Source organism: Aquarana catesbeiana, linkage group LG03 (assembly GCF_042186555.1).
Source record: "Aquarana catesbeiana isolate 2022-GZ linkage group LG03, ASM4218655v1, whole genome shotgun sequence".
Lineage (NCBI taxonomy): Eukaryota > Metazoa > Chordata > Amphibia > Anura > Ranidae > Aquarana > Aquarana catesbeiana.
In genome coordinates, this window is record NC_133326.1 from 330,572,848 (window position 1) to 330,599,278 (window position 26,431).

At 40.6% G+C, this 26,431-nt stretch overlaps 1 protein-coding gene across 5 annotated transcripts in view; it reads left to right on the forward strand.

The window, feature by feature from the left end:
• The window catches only part of PDLIM7 (PDZ and LIM domain 7), a 191,851-nt gene extending 165,727 nt beyond the window's left edge, over positions 1-26,124 (forward strand). For all 5 annotated transcript variants that reach the window (XM_073620500.1, XM_073620505.1, XM_073620503.1 and 2 more), the window contains exons 6-11: positions 2,645-2,682; positions 13,309-13,552; positions 13,710-13,890; positions 16,183-16,303; positions 21,350-21,465; positions 22,894-26,124. In XM_073620500.1, coding sequence (XP_073476601.1) covers positions 2,645-2,682; positions 13,309-13,552; positions 13,710-13,890; positions 16,183-16,303; positions 21,350-21,465; positions 22,894-22,980 — 787 coding nt within the window. In that variant the 3' untranslated portion in view covers positions 22,981-26,124. The remainder of the gene's footprint in view (positions 1-2,644; positions 2,683-13,308; positions 13,553-13,709; positions 13,891-16,182; positions 16,304-21,349; positions 21,466-22,893) is intronic.
• Positions 26,125-26,431: the final 307 nt, after the last annotated feature.

Sequence of the window (26,431 nt, forward strand, 5' to 3'; positions counted from 1 at the left end):
TTTTCAGCTAGGCTTTCTGGGGGGGGGGGGGGTGCTGGCAAATGGCCTACAGGTATGATAATAACATTTTACAAAATTGTACAGTTTTTAATACACCCCTTGACTTCATAGATTATTTTTTATGGAAAAGTTGAACTTCATCTTTAAGGCACCAGATTTTCTGTGCCTATATGCACCCAGGATGTAAATCCAGCACTGCATTATCTATATATCTTAAAGATTATATACAGGACTATAGGTTTTATTAAATGTTATTCAGAAAGACAAAGTTTCCCTACCAGCAGGTGCTATAAATAAATACTTACTGAATTTATCAGTATTATCTGTGGATACCAGTATAAAAGTAATTTATTCAGCTCTGTATACCTTTCAATATGTTGATATTGGTGACATTGGTGTTGTAAATGGATTAAGTAAAAACCGATTCCCTGGAAGGACCTTTGCCATCATTTGATTCACAGATCTGATAGCCAGAATACAATTTTAGCATTCCTAGTGACCAGGATGGTTATAGTTTTCTCTGTGTTTTATAAGGTCATTGCTGGTGTTTTCCTGAATTGCCATCTGGCTGTGAATTTATAAGCAGGCCATAAATAACCAAAGGCTAATTAAGGATGTTACTAATGTCAGTGAAAAAAAATGCATGACTATAAAAAAGCATTGATTTTTTTTTTCTGTGCTTGAATGTTAGCCAGTCATTGTTATGGTCCCAATTATGCAGATATCTTTTGTGTGTGTGTAGTGTAATATGGTGCAGAATGTTTCTACTGACCCACACCCATCCAAGCCCACCAGACTTTGCTCAAAGACATACCCATCTCTCACTTATAGATCTGTTTGTATCCTAAACCTTGCCCACAAAGTCTGTACCTTCAGTACTACCCAAATTCTGCTTTTACCACCATCACTTTAAAGACAAAGCTTTGCCATGTTACATGGGATTGCAGAGAGATTGCAGATTACAGAGAGACTGTTCTTTTACAAAGGGACTGACAGATACTACTATGTGTTTGTTTTCGTAAGATTTAGTCATGAATACCAGCCAACAGATCCTAGATAGCTGTAGTACTCAGTATACCAGAGTCATGCCATGTGACAAAGGGCAGGGGAGCACATGCGTGACCCTGCAAGAAGATAACACTTCATCAATATGCTGTCTAATGCTCGCTAAAATCATCAGATCTGGGTTGTCTACACATTCCTCTGAGACAAAAACAATTCCATAGCTAATCCACATGTTATAGTGAAGCGGGGCTAAATCGGGAAGAAATTCTGCGCTTCCATGAACTGCTGCTATCTGTATTTGGGATGTCGATCATGAATATGCAATGATAGTAGTATGTACAGATACAGAATAGCTCTCACTGGCTACCAATGATCTTACCAGCCGTCCAGAGTCAAGTTTGTTAATGATGTCTATACAGAGACTGGTTTCAATGTTATATAATGCGTATGTGCAATTATAGACTGCCTTTGTGTTCCACCCTCCCAGACCATTATCATCACTCTAGAAATTATAATTTTACAAAGTACCTGACCTGTCCAGAGCCAGACAGTGTTTATATGCCCCAGCTCATGTGCATCCTCTAGTGCATATTCTGTGTGCAGAGTACACTCTACAGTTTAGTAGCAGCCAGGTACCAGGGAACATGTGGGCAGGACTGAATTTACCATAATGGCATTTGAGGCCAGTAAAAATGTATGGATTGTGAAAATGATATTCTTATTTTGTTTACTTGTTCCTTAACTTTGGATATTAGTGGCTAAAATCAGCCTAAAACCTGTAGAAGGTACAGGTAGGTAGAAGTGGTACAGAGGATTAAAGTTTTAGGTATAGCTTTGTTTGCATAGTTACATCAGTCCAGCTTGGATCAATGTAGTAAGTAATCTAAGTATATATGTTCCATACCTATGTGACCAATGTGAAAACACTGCAAGAGGTACCACTACTACAGAGACCACCGCTAGTTCAGAGGTCCTGTGCTGAGAAGCTGCCCTGCTGCTTAGTAAACACGGGTGCCGTTTAGAGAAAATTTTGCAGCTTGACGTCACCACCTCACCTATCCATCTTGTCCCATCAGACAACACTTTGTATTTGAGAAAATGCAATGTTTTCTCTGAATGGCACCTGTGCCAAACAAACGACCCTCTGTGTTCACTAAGCAGCAAGGCAGCCACTGGCCCAGAAGCTGGCAGCGATCAGTGTAGTAGCAGCGAATACTACAGTGATTTCCAACTTCCACAGAGCCAGGTATGGCACATGCATAGTTACATGCTAGGGGCAGCAGGGGCTGTTATCACTCAAATGTGGCCAGGACAGCATGAGGTCTAAATACAGTCCTGCGTATGGGAATTAGATTAATGATTTCTATTGCAAACTGTAATGATGAGGTTGGGAGACTACATTAAACAACAAGTATTGTGTGGTTCTACAGAAGTTATTGGGCGCAGGATATGCTTTTTATATCTAACATACTCTGAGTTGGTGTCACAAGCAGAACTGTTTGGTGAAAAATGTATTAGAATGGTCACTCTTTGTTGATTTGTGATATATTAGTCTGTATACTACAGAATGTATTAATTTATGTTATCAGTGTTGCGTTTACCACCCATAGCAAATCCTGAACCTTTTTCTCTTTCTCAGGCAAAACTCAAGGAATGCATCTATACATGCTGGACAAGGTGAGTGACCGATCTGATAAATTTGGGTTTGATTTTAACCTGCAACTCTGGTACTAAAGTTTTACTTTGTTTGTTTCCAACTCCATACATATTCTATATGCTTTATTCCTTTCTCAGTAAAAGAAAAATTCAATCAACACTAAGCTAAATGATGTAACATGCTTAAAAGAGCAGTATGGGAATCGGATTTATTTCAGAATCATACTTGCCTAGGTGGATGCAGCATCAGTCCAATGCTGCATCTGTCCCCCGCCGTCTCTGTATCTGTTCCCCACCGTCTCTGCTCTGAGAACTGAGCGATTGAACACCGCCAATCGCTCAGTTCAGTCAGTCATAGCTCTCTGCTCTTCTCCCTCCTCGCTCACTGGAGTGCTGGGATGTGTTTTTCAGGCGCTTTACAAGCGTTTTTTTAACGCAAAAGCGTCTTAAAAACTTCTCAGTGTGAAAGGGGTCTTAGCGTGAACCCAGCCTAAAGGAGTTCAGATTTCTGCCTGCCAATGACTTTTGGCTAACCATTCTTGCTTAATTATTTTACATGAGATGTAAATAAAACTTAACTTCTAATAAAACATGGAAATGCCTGGTACACACATTCAGTTAATTTTGGTTCAATCCAGTGGCTGAACGAAAAGAAAAAAAAAACGAAGAGATCACTGAACTAACTAAGCAATGTTAGTGCAGTGCTCTCCCCCACTGTGCCTTTGTGTTCTGTTCAGAGGAGAATGAAAACTCCTCCTACAAGCTTTAACCAGACACTGATAGAAGTCACAAGACTGCTATATGCTGCTGATGAGAAAAGGTATTTAGCAGTTTATATTTACTAAAATAATTGCATTTCCATGTTCGGTGTACCGTGGGAGACCAGATATAGTGAATGCAGGGTCCTGGGATTAGTAATGCCGCGTACACATGGGCGGACTTTTCGAACGGACTGGTCCAACGGTCTTTCCGACGGACTTTCAAACGAACGGACTTGCCTGCACACGATCAACCAAAGTCCGACGGATTCGTACATGGTGACATACGACCGGACTAAAATAAGGAAGTTCATAGCCAGTAGCCAATAGCTGCCCTAGCGTTGGTTTTTGTCCGTTGGACTAGCATACAGACGAGCGGATTTTTTTCGACCGGACTCAAGTCCGTCGGAAAGATTTGAAACATGTTTTATTTCTAGGTCCGTCGGACTTTTGGGAAAAAAAAGTCAGCTGGAGCCCACACACGATCGAATTGTCCGACGGAGTCCGGTCTGCCAGACCAAGTCTGCCGGAAAATCCGCTCGTGTGTACCATAACACTTTAAGGTACTTACACTGCTTGCATTAAAGGAGATGTATAAGGTATATAAAAAAACAAACCTACATACTCGCCTCCATGCTGCAGCATCAGTGTGATTCTGCAGCTGTCCGTCGCTGGCTTAAGCCTGAGAACTTGCTACTGATGTTATATACAGGTAAAATCATTTAGGCTTCATGTACACAGGACGTTTGAAAACCTCTTCTGAACGCTGGAACTTGACAGCTAGTAACTCACGGTTAAAAATGGCAGTTTTGCAACTTTTACATGCTGCGTTTGTGTTTTTTGCAGCGTCATGAGCGTTTGTGTTTCAAAGTGTTTTTTACAGATAACAGATTTTACACATCAGTGGACTCTCCTAAATGCCTACAATGCAGGAAAAAAACAGGGTCTCTCTCTCTCTCTCCCGTCTCTCTCTCTCTCTCCCCACAATATACAAGGGTTCTGAAAAGTCTCTTTTGCTTTTTTTTTTTTTTTTAACATTGTAAATGGTCAGAAATGCTTCCCCATTTAAAATGCCTATAAACAAAAATGCTTGTATACGTGCATTACTGCGTTTAGACATGTTTACACGCTATTTGGCATTTCAAATGCCCCTGAACTACCGTCCTAAACGCAAATTTTTGCTTTCCAAAAAAATGCTTCTAACCTCAACTGCCTTCTAATCTACTAGAAACACCTGAGTGTACATGTACCCATAAGATAACATTGAGGAGAATTCAGGGGCTGCTGAAAAAAACGCCCAAATGCTCCTAAATGTCCGTTTACCAGTTACAGTGTACATGAGGCCTTACAGTACACATATACTGTATAATAGTCATTGGCAGCCATAGAGAATTTTAAGTGTACAAAATAGTTATAGTTAGTAAGGTTGAATAAAGACACCAGTTCAACCTGAGTGAGTGTGTGTCTACAATTGTCCCTATACCTGTACATTGTGTCTCATTAAGATGCTCATCTATTATATATTTAAGGTACCCATATAGTGCCATCAGTTTACGCAGCACTCCACACATACATCGCACACTCACATCGGTCCCTACCCTCAAGGAGCCCACAATCCAAGGTCCACAACTCACATTTGTATACTAGGGCCAATTTTGGACAGAAGCCAATTAACTTACCAGAATGTCTTTGGAATGTGGGAGGAAACCACGCAGGCACAGGGAGAGCATGCAAACTCCAGGCAGGTAGTGTCATGGTTGGTATTTGAACCAGCGACCCATTTTACTGCTAGGCGAGAGTGCTATCCACTACACCACTGTGCTGACCATATTATAGACATTATAGGAACTCTCAGTGATACAACAGATAACTTCTGATTTACTCTGCGTACTAAAATGAAGCTAAGTGATATTGTTCAAGGCGTTAAATTGCATAAACCCCCGAAAAAAAGATTTGTTACAGCAGAAATTTTTTTTATAAAACCTATATATATGACAGTAACTACAGTGCCATTCAAAAGTATTCACTCCCCTTGGCTTTTTACCTATTTTGTTACATTACAGCCTTTAGTTCAATGTTTTTTTAATCTGAATTATATGTGATGGATCAGAACACAATCGTCTAAGTTGGTGAAGTAAAATTAGAAAAATATATACATAAAACTATTATTCAGAAATAAAAAATCATAATTGGCATGTGCGTATGTATTTGCGCTTTGTTATGAAGCCCATAAAAAGCTCTGGTGCAACCAATTACCTTCAGAAGTCACATAATTTGTGAAATTATGTCCACCTGTGTGCAATCTAATGCCCCGTACACACAATCGGATTTTCCGACAACAAATGTATGTGAGCTTGTTGGCGGAAAGTCCGACCGTGTGTACGCTCCATCAAACATTTGTTGTTGGATTTTCTGCCAACAAATTTTGTTGTCGAACTTTCTGATCGTGTGTGCACAAGTCCGTCACACAAAAGTTCACGCATGCTCGAAATCAAGCAGAAGGAGCCCAAAGGGTGGCGCACTGGCTATTGAACTTCCTTTTTATCGGCTCATCGTATGTCTTGTACGTTCCCACGTTCGTAATTGTTGGCCAACATTTGTGTGACCGTGTGTATGCAAGACAAGTTGGAGCCAACAACCTTCGAACAAAAATCCACGGTTTTGTTGTCGGAAAGTCTGATCGTGTGTACGGGGCATTTGTGTCACACGATCTGTCATTACATATACAGACCCTTTTGAAAGGCCCCAGAGGCTGCAACACCTAAGCAAGAGGCACCACTAACTAAACACTGCCATGAAGACCAAGGAACTCTCCAAACAAGTAAGGGACAATGTTGTTGAGAAGTACAAGTCAGGGTTAGGTTATAAAAAATATCCAAATTTTTGATGATCCATCCCTAGGAGCACCATCAAATCCATCATAACCAAATGGAAAGAACATGGCACAACAGCAAACCTGCCAAGAGACGGCCGCACACCAAAACTCACGGACTGGGCAAGGAGGGCATTAATCAGAGAGGCAGCACAGAGACCTACGGTAACCCTGGAGGAGCTGCGGAGTTCCACAGCAGAGACTGGAGTGCCTGTACATAGGACGACAATAAGCCGTATGCTCCATAGAGTTGGGCTTTATGGCAGAGTGGCCAGAAGAAATTACTTTAAGCAAAAAACAAAATGGCTCGTTTTGAGTTTGCGGAAAGGCATGTGGGAGACTCCCAAAATGTATGGAGGAAGGTGCTCTGTTCTGCTGAGACTGAAATTGAACTTATTGGCCATCAAAGAAAACGCTATGACTGGCGCAAACCCAACACATCACATCACCCAAAGAACACCATCCAGTGAAAAAACATGGTGGTGGCAGCATCATGCTGTAGGGATGTTTTTCAGCAGTCGGGAATGGGAAACTGGTCAGAGTTGAAGGAAAGATTTATGGTGCTAAATACAGGGATATTCTTGAGCAAAACCTGTACCACTCTGTGTGTGATTTGCGGCTAGGACGGAGGTTCACCTTCCAGCAGGACAATGACCCCAAACACACTGCTAAAGCAACACTTGAGTGGTTTAAGGGGAAACGCGTAAATGTGTTTGGAATGGCCTAGTCCAAGCCCAGACCTCAATCCAATAGAAAATCTGTGGTCAGACTTAAAGATTGCTGTTCACAAGCGCAAACCATCCAACTTGAAGCTGGAGCAGTTTTGCAAGGAGGAATGGCCAAAAATCCGAGTGGTAAGATGTGGCAAGCTCATAGAGACTTATCCAAAGCAACTTGGAGCAGTGATAGCCGCAAAAGGTGGCTCTACAAAGTATTGACTTTAGGGGGGTGAATAGTTATGCACATTGACTTTTTCTGTTATTTTGTCCTATTTGTTTGCTTCACAATAAAAAAAAAAAATCTTCAAAGTTGTGGGCACGTTCTATAAATTAAATGATGCAAATCTTCAAACAATCCAGGTTGTGAGGCAACAAAACACGAAAAACGCGAAGGTGGTGAATACTTTTGCAAGGCACTGTATATACTTTGTCACCCTTTAGAAAGCCAGTAATTGTCATTTTGTTTGATTTGTTCACATATGGTTATATCAGCTCATGATCTTCCCTGTAGCTGGAACTGTTTCATTCTAGATACTTAGAGTTTTAAACTTTGGCCTTTAATCAAGTCTAATGACTGATCACTTCACTGGCTACAGTTTCTGTAAAATGCACATTAATTATGATGTCTCCTTCCTCTAAACACATTCATTGTGTTCGGTCTCCTGCAAATGCTCCCACACATGATATTTACTGCTTATAGTCACTTCTCCTCATTCCCCAACAGCTGAAGGACCAACATCTGCCCATTTTTGGCTATGATCTTAAAGCAGGGGTCCACCTATCTATCGTGTTTTTTTTTTTTTTTTTTGAGTTCATTCACAAACTTTTCTTCTCAGCATTACATACTCACATATTGTGTGTAATATGTCCGCCTGTGTCAGATTTCGTCGGAAATAATAACTTATATTAATCACTGCAGGCGGTTCCCATCTTCATTGTGGGCATTTGACGCCCACAAGCATTTATTTCCTGGATGTGGTGAATGCTGTGCTCCCAGCATTCACTGCTCGTTCCCGCACATGCTCAGTGGCATCCTGGGAAGCCTGAGACTAGCTCCCAGGAGTCTGGGAGAGGCTAGAAACACGCCTACTCCCACGGGAGGAGAACCAGGAAGTGCAAAGAAGAATAGAAAAATAAAAGGTAATTACGGCGATTTACATTTTTTTAAACGGCATGTCAGCATCTAGGCAAGGAAGAGAATATATACAGATATTGTTCAAAATTTGGGTGGAACTCCGCTTTAAGGTTTTGTACATTTAGATATTGGCAATTACCTTTTGGCCCATTTAGTTAAAACATTGCATGCTCAAAAACCTGTGCAACAGCACTAAGGACTCTTGTCACATACAAGATTGCTTGTTAATTCGTACACTATTCCTTTATCCAAAGGTATATTTGCCACAAGGTTTTATGTTGCAGAAGCTTTACAGCTTCCCTGACATATCACAAATAACTTTTAACAGTTCTGTTTAGCTGTTCATATGAAAAGTGGTATATTTTTTAATTGAACTAGAATGGCAAGTAACATGGAAAAAAGGAAGCATTGAAGATAATTGCTGATTTTATTTTGTATAAAATGTAATGTGGTCACACAGCTTGTAGATAAAGGAAGAAGTATGCTTGGACCTTATGACCTAATTAGCCCAAAAGCACATTCAACCTCCGAACCCTGGCTAGTATGTCCTATTGTTTGCTGTCATGAGATTATATGACCAGTAAGAATTTTAACAATGAACATGTCATATTTGCTCTTTTTTTGTCTGGTGTATATATACTGTATTATTGAAAGTGTCCTTTTCAGGATCCTTTTAGGTGATGTCATAAAACAGCATTACCTCATAGTAGATATGCTACTTTAACTGAAGAAAGTTTTAATTCCGCCTAACACAAACTATACACCAGTGATGGCGAACCTTGGCACCCCAGATGTTTTGGAACTACATTTCCCATGATTCTTATGCACTCTGCAGTGTAGTTGAGCATCATGGGAAATGTAGTTCCAAAACATCTGGGGTGCCAAGGTTCGCCATCACTGCTATACACCAATCCCTAACTTTATGACCACCCACCTAATATTGAGTAGGTTCCCCTTTTGCCACCAAAACAGCTTTGACCCATCAAGGCATGGACTCCACTATATCTCTGAAGGTATGCTGTGGTATCTGGCACCATCCATCAGTAACAGATCCTTTAAGTCCTGTAATTTGTGAGGTGGAGCCTCCATGGATCAGGCTTGTTTTTCTAGCACATCCCACAGATGCTCACTTGGATTGAGATCTGGAGAAATTGGAAACCAAGTCAACACCTCAAAGATACCTTCTTCCGCTGTCCCATGGTCCAGTTCTGATGCTCACAGGTAGGCGCTTTTGGCTGTGGACACGGGTCAACATAGACACCCTGACTGGTCTGGGGTGATGCAACCCCATAAGCAACAAAAAACTGCAATGCTTTGTGTGTGCTGACACCTTTCTATCGGAACCAGAGTTAACTTTTACAGTTGTACATTTGAGCTACAGCTGCTCTTCTATTGGATCCAACCACACGGGCCATTCTTCACTCCCCACATGCATCAATAAGCCTTGGCTACCCATGACCCTGTCACTGGTTTGCCAGTTTTGATCCCTTGGACCACTTTTGGTAGGTCCTGACCACTGCCAACTGGGAACATCCCACAAGAGCTGCAGTTTTGAAGATGCTCTGACCCAGTCATCTAGCCATTACAATTTGGCCCTTGTCAGGGTCGCTATGCTTGCCCATTTTTTCTGCTTTCAACACATCAACCTCAGAGAGAACATATTTACTTACTGCCTAATATATCCCAATCACTTTCATGTGCCATTGTAACAAGATAATCAATGTTATTAACTTTACCAACAGTGGTCATAATGTTATTAGTGATCAGTGTATGTCTTAGAGTAAAATGCTACAATGTGCAAAAAATGTATAACTTTTTGTACTTGAAGAAACAATTTGGTTAGTGTGTAGCAATATATCCATGATTGCTCCTCTTGCTCAAGAAGGGTTCAGGGTTATCAAGGCCGCCTTCCTTTTTTTTCAGATAGGTCTACAATACACTGCTAAATATTTTTCTGTAGCCAGTAGATTTGCCTTTTGTCACCTTAAGGTCCAGTTCACACAGTTCAAGTCGCATGATATGTCAAAATGAATGGTTACCTATGAGAGAGCCGTCTTAACTGGTCCGACTTGTGTCGGTCTGACTTTGAAAATGCTCCCTGCACTACTTTGGTCTGGCTTGGGCACGATTTCAGCAAATTGATTTCAATGTAAGTCGCATCCAAGTTGGATCATCATCTTAACTGATCTGACATGTGCCAATGCGAGTTGTGCTCTGAGGATCTTGAAGGGGAGCCCCACGCCAAAATCCCCCCTCCCTTTTGACCTGGTATGGATTTCAAGGGGAACCCCACAGCAAAATAAAAAAAAAGACGTGGGGTCCCACTCAGATTCTATAGCAGACCTTTATCTGAGCATGCAGGTCGGGAAAGGGGGGATGGAGCGTACACCCCCCAGGACCATACCTAGCCACTTGCTCTCAACATTGAGTGGGTGGGTGCTTTGGGGTGGCTCTGCGCCCCCCCCACCCCAGAGCACCTTGTCTCCGTGTTGATGGGGACAAGGGCCTCTTCCCCACAACCCTGGGTGGTGATTGTGGGGGGCTTATCGGAATCTGGAAGCCCCCTTTAAAAAGGGGGCCCCCAGATCCCAGGCCCCCACTGTATTTGAATGAGTATGGCGTACCCCTACCCTTTTTACCAAAAAAGTGTCAAAAATAAATAAAAACAGTTCACAGGTTTTTGAGAAAGTCCTTTATTAAAAATGGCTCCAACATGTCTTCTTTCTCCGGTGGTCTTCTCCCTCCTCTGGTTCTTCTCCCTCTGCTGCTGATATCTGCTGCTTATGTTTTCTTCCTCCGGTTCTTCTCCCGACACTAGCTTCTGCAGTTGTGCCAGCTCTGCTTTCTGCTGCTTCTTTTATAGACATGGGGCGTGGCCATCCGGTAATATCACCCGGAGACCCCGCCCCCTTATGTCACCGCCAAGGGCATGATTGGGGTCATGTCATGAGGGGGCGCGGTCTCTAGATGACGTCACGTATGGTCACACCCCATGTCTATAAAAGAACCGGCAGAGAGCATAGGTCTCACAACTGCAGGAGCTAACGTGAGGAGAAGAACTGGAGAAAGAAGACATTAGCAGCAGAGGGAGAAGAACTGGAGGAGGAAGAAGACATCGGCAGCGGAGGGAGAAGAACTGGAGGAGGGAGAAGACCACCGGAGAAAGAAGACACAGAGCTATTTTTAATAAAGGACTATGTCAAAAACCTGTGTAATGTTTTTTTTTTTTTATTTTTTTTTACACTTTTTTTGGTGAATGGGTAGGCTATGCCCCATACTCATTCACATGGGGGGGGGGGGATTTGGGGGGATTCCATATTCTGATAAGCCCGTCGCCCGCAGACCCCTACAACCACCACCCAGGGTTGTTGGGAAGAGACCCTTCTCTCTATCAACATGGGGACAAGGTACTTTGAGGCGAGGGGCACAGAGCCCCCCCACCCCAAAGCACCCACCGCCCCTGGTATGGTCCTGAAGGGGGGGGGGGCGCTCGCTTGTTCCCCCCCTTTCCCGGGCTGAATGCTCGGATAAAGGTCTGGTATGGATTTTGGGGGGCCCCCACGCAATTTTTTTTATAATTTTGGCCATGGGGTTCCACTTCCATACCAGACTCCAAGTCGGATCCCGTTCAAGGAAGTCGGACATGAAGTCGCAGGGCAAAGTTGGATCAGAAGTCGTGCAAAAAGTCGTGTTGGAATAGTGTAAACATAGTCTCATCAGCAAATACAGGAAAAGCTACTACCAAGTTCACTTGACTGCTTTAACAGTTCTAAGCATTTAGGTTAAAAAACTCTTAGTGGTTTCTCAGTATACTACTTTTTTAATGCCTAATGTTACCTTTATAGAACCCCTAAAATACATTGACCATTTAAAGGTGTTTTCTGACACAAACTTTGACAGGACATTGCAATATATACATATTTTTTTTCAGTCCTAATTCTCTACAGCAGTAACATACAGTATAGCAACCAATCAGAATTCAGCTTGTCATAATTTTTTTTTTTAAATACTCTTTATTAAGTATTTTGAGGATCAGCTTGTCATAATTGACTTCAGCAGAGTGAATTCTGATTGGTTCTTTGTAACTGCACTGAACAATTTGTACTCCACATTAGATATGGTCTAATGAGGAGTACAAATAGTCAGGGCCGGTGCTACCACTAGGCAAACTAGGCAGCCGCCTAGGACGTACTGCTGCCTAGGGCGCCCAGCCACTGGTGTTCCTACTCTCTTCTCTCTGCAGCAAGTAACTAAGCAGGCAGTCCATTCGCACATAGTGTCAGAGGCGACAGAGGTCTGTGTCTGTGTCCCGACTCCTGAATGAATGGAAGCAAGGAAACATTCATTGATGGGCGCAGGTAGGCTGCATTGATGGGCGCAGGTAGGCTGCATTGATGGGCGCAGGTAGGCTGCATTGATGGGCGCAGGTAGGCTGCATTGATGGGCGCTGGTAGGCCATATTGATGGGTGGTGGTGAGGCTGCATTTGATGGGCGCTGGTGAGGCTGCATTTGAAGGGTGCTTCAAAAAAAGTTGGGGTATACATGAGCAGGGCAAAGGGGGTGGAGTCAGGGGTGGAGTCAAGGGGGGCGGCAAAATGAGGTTTCGCCTAGGATGTCAAAAATCCCTGCATCAACCCTGCAAAAGACATGAATGGCCAAGTATCCAGGGCAAAGGGGGTGGAGTCAGGGGTGGAGCCAAGGGGGCGGCAAAATGAGGTTTCGCCTAGGGTGTCAAAAATCCTTGCATCAACCCTGCAAATAGTTCAGTGCAGTTACTAAGATGAACCAATTTGTACTCCTCATTAGACCATATCTAATGAGGAGTACAAATTGTTCAGTGCAGTTACTAAGATGAACCAATCAGAATTCACTCTGCTGAAGTCAATTATCAGCTTGTCAGAATTGACTTCACCAGAGTGGTGATAGTCTCCTTTGATGCTGGTGTTTTTAAGAGATTTACTCAGAATTTTTCCCCAAAAAATTCAAAGGGTTATTCACACAACCAGCATTCGTAGAGTTGTGCAATGCTGAAAGAGCATTAACAATAGCTTGTAATTAGTTTGCAGAGCCCTATGGAACAGTTATTATGGGAGAAACACAGGGTTTACAAAGCAATGTGATTTAGTTTTGTTGATTTGAATTGTCCTTTTTGTCTTTTATAGATGCCACTGATTTTCCAGCCCCTCCTCCACTCTCTACTGGACCGGCAGTCCGCCCTCCTTGGACCACTGATCCCTCCTTTGCTGAGCGCTATGCTCCAGACAAAACTACCACTGTAATGACTAAACACAGTCAGCCAGCGACCCTCACTCCAGCTCAGAACCGCAGTTCCATCTTGCAAGCTGCACAGCCTGCTCCATCTGGGGAAAAGACTCCTATTTGCTCCCAGTGTAACAAGGTTATTCGGTGAGTACCTTCTCAGGAATATAAAAGATTGCACACTAACTGTAAGATAATTGTTGTGTAAAGCAGGTCTTTATTATACAGTATAGCCACAAGAAGCAATGGCTTAACTTTCCACATAAAGGTGAAACTATTGTATTACTGTATTTTGTCTGCACAGAGGGAGATACCTACTAGCACTGGGTCGTTACTATCACCCTGAGGAGTTTACCTGCTCACAGTGCCACAAAATAGTAGAGGAAGGAGGATTCTTTGAAGAAAAGGGATCCATATTCTGTCCAAGATGCTATGATGTCCGGTTTGCTCCCAATTGCGCTAAGTGCAAAAAGAAGATTACAGGGGTGAGAGAGCTTTGTTTTAACTTTCCATTATTAAGCAGAGAATTATTAATCATTTTGTAGAGATGTTTAATATGCCTTGTGTATAAGCTGGCCTGTAATATCCCAGTTGTGTCATTGTTCCAATGTCTAAGTTATGAGTTGAGACTCTGTTTTTCATTTTAATTATTTTTCCTGTCCTCTGTGTACTGTGCATCAAGACGTACCTCATTTATTCAGAGTAGCACGGTAATTTCTGGTTTCATAGGATGCCAGGTACAAGCTGTTTATTTGATGGTTCTGCTGTTTAAATCACTTAGCATTAATCTGATCTGTTTTGTCTTAAGGTAAAGCAAGAACTTTATTTCTTGCTTGAAACAATTAACAGTCATTGCATTTCATTGTGTCAGAATGTTTGTCCCAAAACCAAAATCTCTATTTTGGAGCTATTATATTCCCAGATATCACTTTCATTTTCTTATTTAAATTGTTACTTTGTCTTGTTATGGCTATTTATCGGCATTTATGGGTTTAGTGGTACGTTAAAATATAACCAAATGCAAAACCTTTTTTTTTTTTTTTTTTTTTTTTTTTTCCTCTTTTCAGCTTGGAATAGAGTGCAGAGGGTTTATTGTTGTCTGTGTCTCTGTTAGAGAGAGTTACCCTCTCTATTGTCCTGGTTACCAATATCATTGAAAGTGAGGAAAAAGCTTAAATTTTGGGTTGTCCCTAGAGCATTAATAGAGGAGAAATCTTCCTATGGGGACACTGGTTCTGGCGACCCAGGGGGCCACAGGGGATTCCCTTAATTTGCAGGGATTTCATCTCACTTTCTGTTTTGGCAATGGGATAGGAAGTGAATGTAAATTTCTCCAATGGGACACAGATGGCATAAAAAACTGTCAGGGGTTATAACAGTCCCTTACTATATCCAAAATGAAAAAAATAAGTTTTTCCTATAGTTCTACTTTAAGTTTTAGGGTTAGGTTAAACTGGGCCTTGCAGTAAAATGCATGGTCTGCTTATACTGTCATGGTTTCCTCCCCCTTTAAAAACCACCTAATGTTAGTAGTCCCAAAATGTTCCTATGAAGAAAAAAGTTAGATTTACACTTCCCTTTCCCCCATCTTCAGCTTGTGGCATCTAGGCGAGGATGATGTCAAATTTCTTCTGGCTAGATTCTGTGCAGTACAGAGTAGCGCGGATGCTCCTGCAATGTACTAGAGTATCTTCTCAGGGATATCGCCTGTTCTGCATTTCCCAAAACGCTACCTGGGAGGATGATGACATTCAGCGGTGTGGAAAATGAGAATAAGGTAAGTATAAAGCTAACTTTTTTTTTTTTTCCAAGATACTTGGTGTTACTAACCATAGAAGAATGTTAAAGGAGGAGGGGGCTTGGATATTATATGCAGACCTTGCAAGGTGCATTTTAAGGTTAAGGTTTTTTACCCCTGCACCAAGAGTTGCCAGGGGAAGTGTTCCAGGTGTCAAAAACGAATGTGCCAAACATGTACATACAAATAGATGGGTAGATCGATAAATCCTTTTTTTTTTTTTTTTCTCTGCCAAAAATTGTGTGAAGTAGAACACAATGGGTTTATTTCACAAAACGTTAACACAAGGATAAGAACCTGTATTTTGGACCATGTCCCTGTAATATTCAAATGTCATTGGAGACAATAGAATATGACTGTCATTTTCTTTAAATAAGTATAATTTTCCTGGTGTATTAACTTTGTGATCAAAGCCTATATTTGTGACATCTATGCGCTTCAGCTGTGCTATATTGACTATATAACATAGTGAGTGTGGCAACACTTTTCAGAGACCCAGTTCTGAAGGCTCAGAGCCACTGCACTGGGTCCTACCTGCTTTTTTAACTGTTAGTGAATATCACTCCATCACCAAAACCCATAATGAGCTCTCTCCCTCCCATCAGCCTAAGTACCTTTCAAGTGGCATGACAACTCTGTATACAGGTATATGTATACATACCATGCCTATAGTTCTTTATTGTATTTATTTCCACAGCTGTCAAGAGCTGCCATTATATTCTTTCAACAACAACAATATGCATTGCTATATTTTATGTATAATGATACAGTATAACAAATTGTATAATGTTGTGTGGCCTTTTCAAGGTTCTAGTTTTAGCTATTCAAAATTATATTTTGTTAAATATTTTATGTGAATGTCAAGTGACTTACAATAGTAACAGAATGTATGGTGTATACATCTTGCTTATATGCTTATGTCTATGTCACGCTGTTCTGTGTGTGGTACTGGTTGTTGACCTTTTATTATATTTTTCAGGAGATCATGCATGCTTTGAAAATGACTTGGCATGTTCAGTGCTTCACATGTGCCTTCTGTAAGGCCCCCATTCGCAACCGAGCTTTTTACATGGAGGAAGGACAGCCATACTGTGAAAAAGGTGAGCTGTATGAGTTTGTCACATGGACACATGGGGATAATATTGGTAATATTTTTAACTTATCAAGTGCTGTGCTCCATTCATATAATCTTAATCATCTGTTTTTACAAGAACAAATAAATTAATATCATAAATCATGATTGCAATGTTTCATCAAAATGCAAATATAAAAACACAATTGAACATATGCAATATATGAGTACAAAATATAAGTTTAAAAGTCCAATGTTCCACCACCACTTTAATACTTTAAATGTAATACACGGTTTCTGAAATCCAGACCAGGGCCTTGATTAGCAGTATATAAGATGTTCCATATTCACCTATGTGACCACTGTTCAGTGAATCCCAACACCAATCACTCTCCACACTCACATTAATGCCCAGATCTAATACATGTCACCATGCGCATTCCCCTTTAAGGGGCCTCTATAGCTTAACACAGTTTTCAAATACTTCTTCCAACTTCTTCCTTTTAGGATTTCCAATGTTATCAAATCATCCCAGGAATCTCTCCACCATCAATATCGCGCAAAAGGAATAGAAACTGTACATAGTGTTTTACTGATTTCAAATACCATTAAACATTTATTAAAACATCAAAAAAACACTCGCAATGTAAGTGCACTAATTCTCAGTAGTGTACCACCTTCAAAACATGTTGCTATATATGCAGGTACATGTCCCCTTAAGGGTAAGATCACAGCATCACCAGACTCTTGTATATAGGCAGCTCCTTCCTGGTGGTGTGATGACATCACTAAGCTCCGCCTGACACATTTCTTCCCTTCCTGTGACTTTTCCTTTGGTCTTGATTTCAGAAACCGTGTATTACATTTACAGTATTACAGTGGTGGTGGAACCCTCTCACCTGCACATTGGACTTTTGAACTTTATATAGTGTACCCATATATTGCATATATTCAATTGTGTTTTTAGATTTGCATTTTGGTGAAATATTGCAATCGCGATTGGTTTATTATATTCATTTATTTGTTCTTGTTATACTGATGATTAAGATTATATGAATGTAGGGCAGCACTTGATAAGTTATTGATTTTTGGGTTTAATGTAGGAATCCATTTTAGTGCTTTGCTGCAACATTTAGAGAATTTGGAAATTTTGTTGCACTCATTTTGTTTATTAGGAGAAGTGGTTACATAGTAATTACATAGTAGGTAAGTTTGAATAAAGACAATAGTCCATCAGGTTCAACCAGTGAAGGTGTACATGTGTCAGTGTTGATAATAATTTCCCATATCCCTGTATGTTATGTTCTTTAAGATGCATGTCCAAGAGTCTTTTAAAAATGTCAATACTCCCTGCTGACACCACCAATTGTGGAAGAGATCTCCACATCATTTTCGCTCTGACAGTGAAAAACCCCCTGCACAGCTTAAAGTGATTGTAAAGTCTTGTTTAGAAAAAAATTTTAAAAATAACAAATATGTTATACTTTACCTCCTCTGTGCAGTTGGTTTTGCATAGAGCACCTCGGATCCTCCTCTTCTCGGGTCCCACTTTTCTACTCCTGGCCCCTCCCTCCTATCGATTGCCCCCTCAGCCAGCAAGCTTTCTACGGGGGTACCCAAGCTGAGTCAGAGCTCCGTGTATCCATTCAGACACGGAGCCCCGACATGGCCCCCTTACTCCCCTAATTGGCTGACTGACTTTGACAGCCACGGGAGCCAATGGCGCCACTGCTGTGTCTGAGCCAATCAGGAGGAGTGTCCCAGACAGCTTAGAAACTCGCAGATATCTCTGGAGAGAGAAGGGGCTCAGTAAGTAATTAGGGGTTGCTGGAGAGGCTGCTACACACAGAAGGTTTTGTTATCTTAATGCAAAGAATGCATTAGGATAACTAACCTTCTGCCTTTACAACTCCTTTAAGGTTAAACCGCTTCTCTTCCAATCTCATTGTGTGGCCCTGTGTCCTCTTACACTTCCTAAGACTGAATAGTTTTTTCCTATGTTGGGATCACCATTGAGGTATTTGTAAATCGCCATCATGTCCCCTCTCAAGCGTCTCTTCTCCAGCAAAAATAAATTTAGTGCTTGTAGTCATTCGTCGTAATTGAGGTCCTCCAGTCCCCTTATTAATTTCGTTGCCCTTCTGTGAACTCTCTCCAGCTCCAGCACAACCCTTCTGAGGACTGGTGACCAGAACTAGACGGAATACTCCAGATGGCCTAACCAGAGTTTTATAAAGTGGCAGGATTATAGTTTTATCTCTGGAGTATATCCCCTTTTTGTTTGCATGCTATTCTGCTGGCTTTAGTAGCTGCACCTTGACATTGCATGCTATTACTCAGTCTGTCTTCTACTAGGATCCCCAGATCTTTCTCCATCCTTCTTCCTTTTTTTTTTTTTTTTTTTTTTTAATCAGATCATTCTTTATTATTACTTTTTCATACAATATACAAAAACATCACAGCCAACATACACCTAACATACAACCCCGGCACGAAATAAGATAGGGTGGAAAAAAAACCCTCATAAAAGCGCACCCCCCCCCCCCCCCCCTCTCTTCTGCCACATTATATATCCAAAATGTCCGTCCATAGTCTCCATATCTTTTCAAAGTTCCCTGGGCAGCCTCTGTGTAAAAATATATACTTTTCCTTAACTAATGTTTCCCTTATTTGTATCTTCCATTCCGCTATTGTAGGTGGGCTTGATGAAATCCTCTCTTGCGCTATAAGCTTACGATTATTTCAATTCCGTTAGTCGGGCCTGTGCTTGTAATGCATGCCTAAACTGTAGGTATTGAAAAAATCTTTTGTTTGAGATATTATATTCATTTCTCAGTTCAATAAAGGTTTTTATCACTTCGTCCTGGAAAACCTGTGTCAAATATCTTAGTTCTCCATCCTTGATTACCCCAGAGGTTCTCCCCATAGTGAGATGTTTATGTTTTTAGCCCCCAAGTGCATTACCTTACATTTCTCCTCATTAAACCTCATTTGCCATGTAGTAGCCCACCCCATTATTTTGTTCAGGTCTTTCTGTAAAATTTCTATATGCCAAGGTGAAGTTATTGCCTTGTTTATTTTTATGTCATCCACACTGAGAGTGATCTATTTATCCCATTCTCTATATAATTTACGAATAAATTAAACAGTTTGGTGTAAACAATTGGTCCCAAGACATAGCCTTGGGGTACCTCACTTACCACTCCAGACCAGTCTGAGTACACATCATTTTTTCTATCCAAGAACAAACCTTATGGTCGATGCCTGATACGGGGAACTGTATCGAATGCTTTTGCAAAATCCAGATACATCACATCCACAGGCCTCCCCTTATCTAGATGGCAGCTCACTTTCTCATAGAATGTTATAAGATTGGTCTGAGAGGAACGAACCTTCATAAACCCATGCTGATTACTACTAATGATACTGTTTTCTTCAGTAAATTCTTGGATATAGTCCTTTATCATCCCCTCCAATAATTTTACCTACTATTGAAGTTAGGTTGACTGGCCTGTAGTTTTCAAGAATATGTCTCTGCCCTTTTTAAAATATTGATACCACATTGGCTTTTCTCCAATCAGCTGGTACAATTCCTGTCAGTATGCTGTCCAAAAGATGAGGAATAATGGTCTTGCTATAACCTGATTGAGTTCTTTAAGGACTCTTGGGTGTAAGCCATCTGGTCCTGGTGATTTATTTGTGTTAAGCTTATCTAATCTTTTCTTGACTCTGGGCTCTGTTAGCCACAAGGTTACGTCCTGTGATGTGTTACTAACAATACTGTCATGGTCACTATACCCCTCCTTTTCCTGTGTAAAAACTGAGGAGAAGAAAGCATTTGGTACAGTTGCCTTCCCTGTGTCATCTGTAACCATCCTCCCATCATCACCTTTTATGTGGGCAATGTGCTCTGATCTTGCTTTTTTACTGTGAATATATCTAAAACATTCCTTGGGATATTTTTTACTCTCTGCTATGTGTCTCTGGTAGTCTTTTTTTTTTTTTTTTTTTTTTTTTAACCACCCCGATTTCGTTCTTACACTTCTTATTGCATTCCTTGTAGTGTTGAAATGCTAAAGGCCATTTTTTCTCTTTAATAAGACTTTTTACATTATGGTTTAGCCACCCAGGTTTAGTCTTCACTCTTTTATATTTATTGCCCATTGCAATGCACTGTGTGATACCTTTGTTTTAATATGTTCCTAAAGCATTCCCATTTTTTTTCTGTGTTCAATCTAGGATTTGGTCCCAAGTGATGTCTTGTAGTATTGAGCACAGTTCAGAAAAGTTTGCTTGTTTGAAATTTTGTGTTTTTGTGCTACCCTCATGCCTCCTTTTACTATGATTTACGCTAAATGTGATCATCCTGTGATTGCTGGATCCCAAGTTGTCCTGTATTGCCACATCTGAGATCAGACTTGGATCGTTCGTAATTAATAGATCTAGCAGTGCATTCTATCTAGTCAGTGAATCCACCAATTGAGGCATGAAGTTGTCCTGTAAGACATACATGAGTGCGCTGTCCCCTCTGCCCATTCAATATCAGAATAATTGAAGTCCCCCATTATGATGAAATTTTCCTGCCTCCCTGCCATTTCTAACTGTGATCAAGCTCCTCCTCCTCCTTCAGGTTGGGGGGGCTTGTAACATACCCCCACTATTCATTTCCCACTTCTTCTCTTTGAAGTTCTACCCACACGGATTCCACCTCCCCCTTTGTCCTATTCACAATGTCACTCCTCTCTACCACCCTTACATCATTTTTGATATATAGACACACTCATCCCCTTCTTCTACCTTCCTTGTCTTTCCGATACAAGGAATACCCCTGAATGTTTGCCAGCCAGTCGTGTGAGCTGTCAAGCCAAGTTTCTGTTATTCCTACAAAGTCTAAGTCCTCCTTGTGTAACAGCAGCTCCATTTCATCCATTTTGTTAGCTAGGCTCCTGGCATTTGTGTATACCACGTTGGGGGTTGCGCAGAGTTCTTTTATTTATTGATTTATTGTTAATATTTGTACTTGGGTCTATCTTTAAAGTGTTTCAGTAGGACTAACAGGTGTGTTATTGTACAGATTATGAAAAGATGTTTGGTACCAAGTGCCGGGGCTGTGACTTTAAGATTGATGCCGGTGACCGTTTCTTGGAAGCTCTTGGATTCAGCTGGCATGACACCTGTTTTGTGTGTGCGGTAAGCACTGCTTTGTTTCTCTTCTGTAAGAACTTATGTATGCTGAACTTAGTATTGTAGAAAAATATATTCATGGAATACAGAAATACAAACAAAGGAAGGTGATGGCCCTGAATTGGAAGTTATTTTGTTATTTTTTGTAAATAACAAACACGTTTTACTTACCTGCTCTTCGTTTTGGGTCCCTCACCAGCAGTCCTGGCTCCTCCCTCCTGCCGAGTGCTCCCGTAGTCCATTCACACACAGAGCATTGCTTGGCCCCGCCCCCGCTCTCTCCTTATTAGCTCACTTGCTGTGATTGACAGCCAATGGCTCCTGCTGCTGTGTGAGCCAATGAGGAGAGCCATTGCTCTCATGCACATCGATGGATAGAGATGGGGCTTAAGTAAGTATGGGGGGGGGCTGCACCCAGAAGGTTTTTTTTACCTTAATGCATAGAATGCATTAAGGTAAAAAAAAAAACTCCTGCCTTTTAGAATCACTTTAAAGCTCATATTATGTATGTACTGTATATCCTCCTTCATATTTAGCAATAAAGTGTTGAAAAGAGTCCAAAATACAGTATGTGCAGTAGAGGAGGGGCTTTGAATCATCAGTCTTTGGACTGCTTCTGTGGCACATGTTGCCAGTCCACATCACGTAGTTGGGCACACATCAAAATGATTTAGAAAAGGATTTGATAGACATTTTGTGCCTTAAGTTTAATGCTCAGAATCCCATTTCGTTCTATCCAAAATAAAATTCTACTTAAGTACTTAAAGTTAAAGTTTTTAATCTGTTTATTTTTTTGCCATCCCTTCATTCCCTATTCATCAATGAGATAATAACATTTTTAAACAAGACATTTTCCTTTTCAGTGCTCGCCTTATTTTAGGCTCTGTGCTTCTTCACGCAACGCAGGCAAATTGTGGATGGTGGAAGGAGCCAGCAGGGTGCTGTAGATAGCTTCCTGAAAAAAATCACAGCAACCTGTCTCGGTACTCTTCTCAAAAGCCCTCAGCCCTGATGCAAGCATTGGGTTGGCTCTTGGGTGGCGTTATGCCCTAATGGTGCCTGACTGGTGCATTTAAAAATATCATGCTTCAGGACCAAGGGGGAGCCCCTAGAACCCAGGGGGGGCTGCAGTATAACAATTGCCAGCTTTAAAACAATCCCACAGACTGCACCTCACAATGCAGTGTAGGTCCTTATCAATCAGCTGAGAGCTATACCACACTATGTTGTGAGATGTGATGTGGAATTTCCTCAGCATGGATTTTTTCCACTGTGAACGTCCTTCAGCTTTTCTTCAGTAAGCAAAAGCCATTAGTCTTCCCTCACAAGGTTTAAGGTATTACAGTGACAGGTATGTAATAAATTTTGCAGATTTGCATCCAACACTTACAGGTTATCATGATGGAAACTGACTTTCGTTTGTTCCCTTTTTAGATCTGTCAAGCTAATTTGGAAGGCAAGACGTTTTACTCAAAGAAGGACAAGCCTCTCTGCAAGACTCATGCCTTCTCCAATGTCTGAATATCTGGCTTAACTGCACATTGGCACACTTACACTCTCACAGACACGCACACATCATACACAGTATAGCTACCTGCATGATGTATGGGATCCATAAGAGCCTTGATGGGTTTGACACCCAAATGCACATTCATTTATGTTAGGAACCTGCAGTGAATGAAGAACGGGCTGGATTACAGTCACATTTCAGCTTTCAATCGAAGGCTTAGTCCATCATAACCGTAGGTGCTAATCCTTATTAAGTGATAGTCTCTGCATTTTCTTTTGATTACTTATATTTGGTAAGTGGCAGAGGAAAGAATGTTAGAATAAACATATAGCAAACCTCCAGAGAGCTGAAAAATTCCTTGCTTAATAATTATGTTAACCATTTCAAAAAACATATAACACAAGGTTACTATGAGCACCGACACTTCAAAGCTACATAGGCATCAACATTTGCAGGTTGCAAAACTTTTACTTTTGACATTCAGTATTCCAAAGTAAGAGACCTCAGCATGAACATTTTTAATGAAAATAGAAATTTACACTCCGTAAAGTACCTCAGATGAGGTTGGTGACAGAGGAAAGAATACAGGAGGCACATGGTTGAGAGCTTGCACGTTTACAAAGAGAAAATGGAGAACTATAGCTAGTTTACAATTTAAAAGGGTAGAAAATTGATACAGAAGGGGGGATACTAGAGAGGGGAAGTTTACATAGGGCACAGTTTACAGATTTTGCACACACATTGGCTTATTTATGAACAGTATGAAATGCAATAACTGTTATCAAGTGCAGTAACCCATAGGATCCAGATTCCAGTTTGCCTTAATCAGATGAATTTGAGGTGCATTCTGATTATTGTGGCATGCTGTGCTTTACAGTTAAAGTATTTTGTCCTATTTAATAAACCTGACTGTTCTATTTTGATTTTACTTGTGTATATAGATATATAATGCAGCTACATTATATATAGCGGATCCCTGTTACATTTTTCATTTGCCAAGCAGATTTATGAATTTAGCGTAGTGAATATTGATATTAAATGTACAACATGTTAGCGTCCAATTGGAGTATAGAATAACTAATTCAGTCTTGCTCTTTATATTGTTCAATATAGTATAGATATATGATAGTGTGTGAGCTGTTTTGTATGCACTGATCCATTAGCTTAAAATCCTTGGGAAATCCTTAAGGCATGACATTGGAACTGCAACTCTGGCCACAATATGATGTAACCTTCCATGTGGAATAGAAGTCACAAATAAAATCAGGGACAGGTAGGTACAGGTCATATGATGTTCTGTCCCTGAGCTATAAAAGAATTAGGCCTCCTGGCTCCCCAGTGTTAGTCTTAAAGTTGGCAACACAACAGGAACAACACCATTGTAAAATACCATTGCAAGTGCAACATCCAATAAAGAATCCTGAACTCACTACTTCCCCCATTCTATCTAATTTAATTGGATTTAAAGTAATATTATTGCAGATAGGAAATACATTCTAGTGTTTGGATTAAATTATACATTGGAGTCTTCAAATCAAATGTGAATAGGAGGGTGTGGCTTCGGTGTATTTATTTAATTGGATTTTTTTTAAAGGCACTGAAGAATTTCTTAAAAAGAAATGTGGTGCACCCCTAATAGACATGACACTGAATCTTTTTTTGGTTTGGTCAGTGGAATAGAAGTTGTTGAGCTTCTTCTGGCTTATAAAGGAAGTAAAGCAGCTCTTACATAAAAAACAGTGTACACAAGCCAAGGTATGCTCAAGCTTCCTTAGAACACAGATATCATAATTGTTTTCTATGGTTGTAAGGTGGTGTGTACATCTGCTGTCAAAAGTCAGCATTGATTTGATTAATCACTTGTTGGTGACCAAAGACGGTACTGTATGTGTAGATCAACCTTCTTTAACAAGGCAGTTAAGAGAGCAATGAAGATTTGGAAAGTGTTGTCACCAATTGTAGTCAGTCAGGTTTCATTAAGCCATAGCAACAATGAAATATACTCGGGTGTTGGATAGTATTGCACATTGCTTTTTGTCTTATTTAGTAAGCATGGTTGTCTATAGGGAGCAGGGTTGACTATCCACAAACCCAATTCTAGCCACATACCTCTTTAGTTTTGGATGGTATATAGAGGGGTTACATTTTTTTGTAGGGTAAACTGCTGTATATGTCCTTATTGAACAGATTTTTATATTAGATTTTAATACTGTCTGGAAAAGAGATTTTTTTTTCTGTTTTGACACGTCACCTGGACATTAGGAAGTGAGCAGACATTTTTCAAATAGAGGGATCATTATAAGGTTGACAGTGGTTTTAACCCTATTACACTCTAGTCAAAATGAAAGTCTAGTACACACCACTTTTTTTTTTTTTTTTCATCCAACCCAGCGGAAAAAAAACTGACAGCTCCAATCCCAGCTGCTGTACTAACAATCCAATGTTAGTACAGAGATCTCACCTGCTGTTCTATTGTGTTCTGACACTCCGGTCATTGCTCTCAGCCATTGGCTGAAAACACTGATCGAAAGCCAGTTGGCTGCTGGTTTCCCAGCATGCTTGTCTGACAGAAGCCGGTCATAAAGACGACTTTTGTCACACCGGCAGCCATACACACGGCTGAATGTCGGCCGGATTTTATTGAACTGGCCGATGTCGCCTGCCACTCGGCCCATGTGTACTAGGCTTAAAAAAGTTTTGGCTGTGTTGGACTTTAATGTTAATTCTTGATAGACTTTGACTTTAAACAAGCTTACCATTTTAAGAGGTCTCAAACTCTACTTAATGCTAGTTTATTGTCCTGTTTGCCAGCTGTACCTATTTGCACACGTGCAGCTATTTGTAAAGTGCTGTAACATACAACATCCAATCAAATTTCAGTTATCTGTGGCCATAACAGTGAAACATAATTGCTGATTGGCATTGACATAGCCTATTGCACTTTTCACACAGTTCATAGCTTTATTAAATTAGCCAAACTAACGATATCTGTCTGCGCTAAATTGATGATATTCATGTCACTTTAGTGATAATGCCAAATTGATATGACTGATGTACTGTGACATACGTAGTTTCTTCTGAGATCTCACTGTTTTCACTTTGCTGTAATGTTATACACATTAATAAATGCTTCTTCATTGATGTTCAACAGATAAGGGTGTTTGTAGCTTTATTGTGCTTGGTCATTTTGCAGCAGGGCGATTTAATGAAAGAAGAGATGTGGGGCTTCTGTTATGAATCTGGCTATTCTGTACTGCTGAAGATGCTATTGGTTCAATATCCGCAGTTGTAGCAATTTATCTTACAGAGTTGCATAGATATATTTTGCTCCATAATATGTTTGCCTTTTTGATAAGATGGTTATTTCTTTTAACGGGTAAATATATCATATTGTTAGTATATAAGTATATTTTTATGAATGTTTAATTTTTAATGTGACTTTCACATTTTGAAATGCTGGTT